We start from the raw sequence: 6,013 nt of genomic DNA, 5'->3' as shown, positions 1-6,013 counted from the left end.
AAGGATATCACAAGATATGAACAAGTGTTCATATCTTCAGGAACAGGAACAAGTGGTCAGTGTCAAGGTGATACAGAAAATAAGTATTCCACAACAGTCCCAAAACTTTATAGGAAATTAATTGTTCACAAGCAGGTGTACTCTAGTGATTTTTGTATGATTTGTGAAATAAATGATCGCATATTATGGTTTAAATCAACATTCACTGACTGAGAGTCACTTCTTATGTGTCATTCATTTTGCACTGGAGGGATGTTTACCAAAATAAAAGTGATCCCTTGCTAATTAAATTACTCTTATGACCTTGTTATAAGAAGTGTAAGACTGGACCCTTACACATACATGCTCATAACCGCACACAAACAGGTGTTTAAATTCTGTGTTTTCTGGTTGGAAAGTTTTGGAAACTGTGTGTAAAAACGTTTATTAAAAGTGATAGTAATTATTATACTCCCCTTTATATTCTTATTAATTTTGGGAAACCTCTGTAATCCCAATCTTTTGCTAAATTGATCATTTAGGACTATCATCTTTCTGTATAGCTTATTTTGTAGTCATGTAATGATGTTTTACTAATGTTTGTTACAAATGACATGTTTAATACCCATAGAACTACTGAAATTTACCGTCTGCCTGTATATTATCAAGACATTCATCCATCCATCCAATTTCTACAGTATACCCACTTCTTCTTTTCAGGGTGACAGGGGTCACTGTGCGAGGGGCGGGGTACACCCTGGATAAGTCGAAAGTCCATCACAGGGCCTTACACAAAGACAAAGGAGACAAAGACAACCATTCATGCTCTCACTCACACCAAGGGACAATTTAGAGTTACCAGTTAACCTAACAGTCTGTCTTTTGGTCTTTACGAGGAAGCTGGGACACCCAGAGTGAACCCATGCACGCAGAGAGTAAACATGCAAACTCTACCCAAAAAGGTCCCAGAACTGAGATCCAGGCGACTTTCTTGCAGAGAGACATCAGCTCTACCAACTGATTCACCATGCTGCACAATAAAATTAATAAAATAGTATTTTCTGTAATTTTTCGGAGCAGTAAATGACAATTATTGCCCACCTATACACCTCTAAAGTAGGTAAGGGTCATGAGTTATTTTAATCTGACAAATCTTAACTGAAACTTATTTATAAATATGTTTTGACTTCCTGTTAGATAAATTAATTATCAAGACACAAGGAGAGACAAACAGCAGATCTGATTGAACTCTCTTTTACTTGCTGCAAGGAGTCCAAATACAAAGTACTTTCATACAGTTGTCAGTAGCATGAACTGAATTTCAGTACAATAGTCAGGTTTTTAAAGAGTACCCTTCAAAGTGATGTCCTCCTGTTATACGACCATGCAATCTCCTGTTTTCCTCAGGCCCTACAGTTCCTTTACCCTGTCCTACTTGTCTAACAACAGGTGGTAAAAGTAACTGAACTCTATAATCTAAGTTAGCAGTTTGGGAAGTCAAAGATCATCAGCTGTCTTCACTCTAACAGCATAACTGAATACGAGCAATAAAGAGGTCATTTAAAAACAACACATAGACCAAACATCAATATATCTTATAATTAATATCTAATATTTTAAATCACAAAAACACTTCCCTAATTACCTTTTGAATAATTATACACCAATGTTTTCAGAATAACCCCTCACTGCAACACACACATGCAATTAGATGAACCCAAATGCTCACTTATAACTCTTAAGTTCTAAAAAAATAATCAAACAGGACACCACGTTGAACTTGTAGAAAACACAGAACCTATTATTTAAAAGAAAAATCAAAACAGTGTCTAAATAGGTGTCATTGTCAAGTCTCCAATGATGAACAGCCTATTTCAGTTTAATACTTGTTTGCAATAAAATGCCTACTCAGAACTCAAAACTACTTAGAGCCTCCTTTTGATCCAACAGTGCAAAACATGATTTCTTGCCATTTTTCAATTCATCTTAAAATTTTATTATGTGTGTGACAAAAAAAAAAAAGAAAGAAAAGAAAAAGAAAAACACGTGAAAAAGTTGCAAAGCAATGAAAAGTCATGATGATCAAGGACCACTGGGAAAGTGCATGAAGGAGGGTGCACCTACTGACGTAAGTGATAAATGAGGTTTATAAACAGGTGAAAACCAACCTACACCCAAATACTGAGACACGAGGAATGGAGAACTGGATTGTCTTTATATGTTTGAGATTGGTCTTGGGTTTGTTGAAGCTATTATCATTTGAGATCTTGGGTGGGTCAGTAAACATTCTGAAACAAAACATTGAGCCTATAGATCCTATTACTGCTGCTGGTGTCAGTAATGAAGCTTCATTGATGAAATGTAACCTACAAGGTACACCTCGCTTTCCAGCATTTTCAATGAGTGGGGACTTTGTTGTCGGAGGTGCTTTCTCTTTACACTACACACAATATGCAGTGATTTATAACTACACCAACAAGCCTGAGCCTCCAAGGTGCACAGGAAGGTTAGTGAGAAAGTTAAATGGCAGAATAGAATGTGTGATGCGTAGAAATGGAAATACTTTCATTTGCTGTATATTTTGCAGTCAAGATTGAAAAAGTCTTGCAATGAGCAGAATTTGAGACTTTACATTCCCATGTTGTGTCCACGAACTACTAGTTTATGAACAATAAGGAGAACAAAAGTGTTCTAAGTGTAAAAGGAAATAATAAAAAAATATATATATATAGAAAAATTGTACCTGTACCTCATATTTTAGATAAATTCTTAATTTTATATTTTTTAAGCCAATTACTTAGTCAATTTATGTATAAAATATATTACAAATGTCTTGGAGCATCAGTATGTTCTAAAACATCTTTGCTTATTTACTCAAATACCTGTATTTCTTGTGAACGTTTCCTAATTTCATCAAATGTCAGCATCCTTTTATCTGTGCAGCTTTAATGCTCGGGACCTGCGCTTTTCTCGAACAATGATATTTGCTATTAAGGAGATAAACAACAGCACAGAGCTGCTGCCGGGCATCAAACTCGGATATCAGATCTATGATACTTGTTCCTCTGGGCTTGTGGCAGCCCATGTGGCATTTCAGTTATCAAATGGTGAGGACCCAATGTTTTACAAAAACAGCAACTGTTCCCAAAATGGGAAGGTGATGGCTGTTGTTGGAGACTCTGGATCTACTTCATCCCTCAGCATGGCACGCATCATTGGACCATTTAACATCCCTCAGGTAAGTGATCTGCAGTTTGTACAAACTGAAAACAAATCATATTTGTTGTTACAAGTTGTTAAAGACAATCTGTTAGTGGTAGAACATCATGTTGTTATGTTTGGTATAGGTGAGCCACTTTGCCACTTGTGCCTGCCTGTCAGATAAGCAGCAGTACCCAACATTTTTCAGAACAATTCCCAGTGATCAGTTCCAAGCTGATGCTCTGGCCAAGTTGGTGAAACACTTTGGTTGGACTTGGATTGGTGCTGTTTATTCTGACTCAGATTATGGAAATTATGGAATGGCATCATTTCTTAAAGCAGTACACAGAGAGGGGATCTGTGTGGAGTACTCTGAATCTTTCTTTCGAACTGATCCACATACTAAGATCAGGAGAGTAGCGGATGTCATTCGTAGGTTTCTGCCTCCTTATTTTTCCTTGACAGTCTTGTATTATTATAAACATCCTGCATACAAATGTGAATACTGTTTGTGTTTTAATGGTGTGTTAAAACAGATTTTTTTGCTTGTTCTAACAATAGGTCACATACTATAATGAATATGGTAGTATGTTGAGCAAATTATAATGTTATTCCAGGTCGACCGCAATGGTTGTTGTTGCTTTTACAGCAGCTGGAGATATGAGTGTCCTGTTACAGGAGTTGGCTCGTGATCCTCCACCACCTCGTCAGTGGATAGGAAGTGAGGGCTGGGTAACTGACCCAAACTTTTTAAGATTCAGTTTCTGTGCAGGAACCATTGGAGTTGCCATCCAGCAATCCGTAATCCCAGGGCTCAGAGACTTTCTGCTGGATCTCTCTCAATCTGATGTAGTTGCCTCCTCGGTGCTTAATGAGTTCTGGGAGGATGCATTCAACTGCAGCTTGAAAAACAGTGAGGGTTTATTAAATTATCATTTTCCATTCATGCCTAAGTAGGTTGTACATTTCTTTCTCCTTTTGTTGTTATTTTTAAACGGTTTGCTGTCCAGTGCCTTGCAAATGTATTTACAACAAAAATAATACAAATTTACATTTGTGTCTTAAAGTCAAGTTATATGTGTTGTCTGTCTTTAAATATTAATCTGTGTGTACCTTTAGGTTATGGTAAATGATGATCTATGTAAGATTGTATGTGATGGAAGTAAAGTGTTTGTTTTAATGTTGCTAAATTGGATTTTTATAAATAAAATGTCCACAACAAGCAAATATGTAAGAAAATATGTGAAATGGTACTAAATTGCATTAATGAAAAAAAAAACATTTGCACATAAGGTCAGTTACCTTTGACTCAAACAAGACAATTTAAATTATTTTAAGACGTCGCGTTTACTTTAAGTTACATAAACATTAAGAGTTGAGTAACAGGTGTTATTTGTTTTATGACTGATCAATGTCTCCGTCATTCTGTTTATTTAGTTAATGATACAAACAAGAAAGTCTGTGATGGAACAGAAAATATAAAACTGCTTAAAAGTCCATACACTGAAACATCTCAGCTGAGAATCAGTAACATGGTGTACAAGGCTGTTTATGCAATTGCTCATGCCATTCACAATGCAGTGTGTGAGAAAACTGATGGTACTACTAAATGTGACAAGTACATAAGACTGGAGTCCAAACAGGTTGGTGAAAATCAAATTTTTAAATTTACCTAATTTCCCTCTGGGATCAATAAAGTATTTTTGAATTGAATTTTGAATTGAATTAAGTAATTATACTGGGTGTTGATTCCCCCTCTGAATATCTGCTAATTCACAGGTTTTAATTGAACATAAAAAAGTCAACTTTTCACAAAATGGTTATCCTGTGTCATTTGATGCTAATGGGGATCCTGTGGCTTTTTATGAGCTGGTCAACTGGAAGAAGAGTGAGAGTGGCATTACTGAGCTGGTAACAGTAGGATATTATGATGCATCACTACCAAAGGGCCAGGAGCTACAAATCAAGAGGAGCATAACCTGGGTGGAGGGTGGGACACAAGTAAAAAACATAGTGATGAAAAATTAGAATATAAAAAGCAACTGCAGAAATTTTAAGCTTTTTTTTCCTCTCCACAACTCTGTGTCAGGTTCCAGTGTCAGTGTGCTCAGAAAGTTGTTCTCCAGGAACTCGTAAAGTGTTGCAGAAAGGAAAACCCATCTGCTGCTATGACTGTATACCTTGTCCTGAAGGAGAGATCAGTAATACAACAGGTGTCATTATTTTTTATCCTAATCTGGATTATGATATATTTTATTAATAATTGTCCTTTTTTGTTTTATTTCCTTAGATTCTCCAGATTGCTTCCCATGTTCTGATGAACACTGGTCAAATGCGAAAAGAGATGCTTGTTTGCCCAAACCTGTTGAGTTTCTGTCTTTTGATGAAGTCCTGGCAATCATCTTGTCTACATTTTCTGGTTTGGGCGTGTCTCTGTCCATCATAACAGCAGTTATTTTCTTTTGTCACAGAACAACTCCTGTTGTTAAAGCCAACAACTCTGAGCTGAGCTTCTTGTTGCTCTTCTCTCTGACTCTGTGTTTCTTATGTTCATTAACTTTCATCGGAGCTCCCTCTGAGTGGTCCTGCATGCTGAGACACACAGCCTTTGGAATAATCTTTGTTCTCTGTATCTCCTGTGTTCTTGGCAAAACTATAGTGGTTTTAATGGCCTTTAAAGCTACACTTCCAGGTAGTAATGTCATGAAATGGTTTGGGCCTCCACAACAAAGAATGACTGTAGTGTTTTTCACTTTCATCCAAGTTTTTATTTGTACTGTTTGGTTGGTTCTCAGCCCCCCTTTCCCAATGAAAAACCTGAGCACATACAAGG

The 6,013-nt window shown here is 36.6% G+C and overlaps 1 protein-coding gene across 1 annotated transcript; it reads left to right on the top strand.

The window, feature by feature from the left end:
* Positions 1–2,938: 2,938 nt before the first annotated feature.
* LOC106525857 (extracellular calcium-sensing receptor-like) lies at positions 2,939–6,012 on the top strand (the record flags this gene model as incomplete). The annotated part of the gene is made up of 7 exons (XM_014020224.1): positions 2,939–3,217; positions 3,327–3,616; positions 3,798–4,099; positions 4,639–4,823; positions 4,960–5,181; positions 5,270–5,393; positions 5,471–6,012. Coding segments are annotated over exons 1-7 (1,926 nt in total), but the record flags the coding sequence as incomplete, so codon positions are not given.
* Position 6,013: the final 1 nt, after the last annotated feature.

This window comes from Austrofundulus limnaeus, unplaced genomic scaffold, assembly GCF_001266775.1.
Source record: "Austrofundulus limnaeus strain Quisiro unplaced genomic scaffold, Austrofundulus_limnaeus-1.0 Scaffold245, whole genome shotgun sequence".
Classification (NCBI taxonomy): Eukaryota; Metazoa; Chordata; class Actinopteri; order Cyprinodontiformes; family Rivulidae; genus Austrofundulus; species Austrofundulus limnaeus.
The sequence above is the reverse complement of the archived record's forward strand: the minus strand, read 5'-3'. Positions and strand labels throughout refer to the sequence as shown.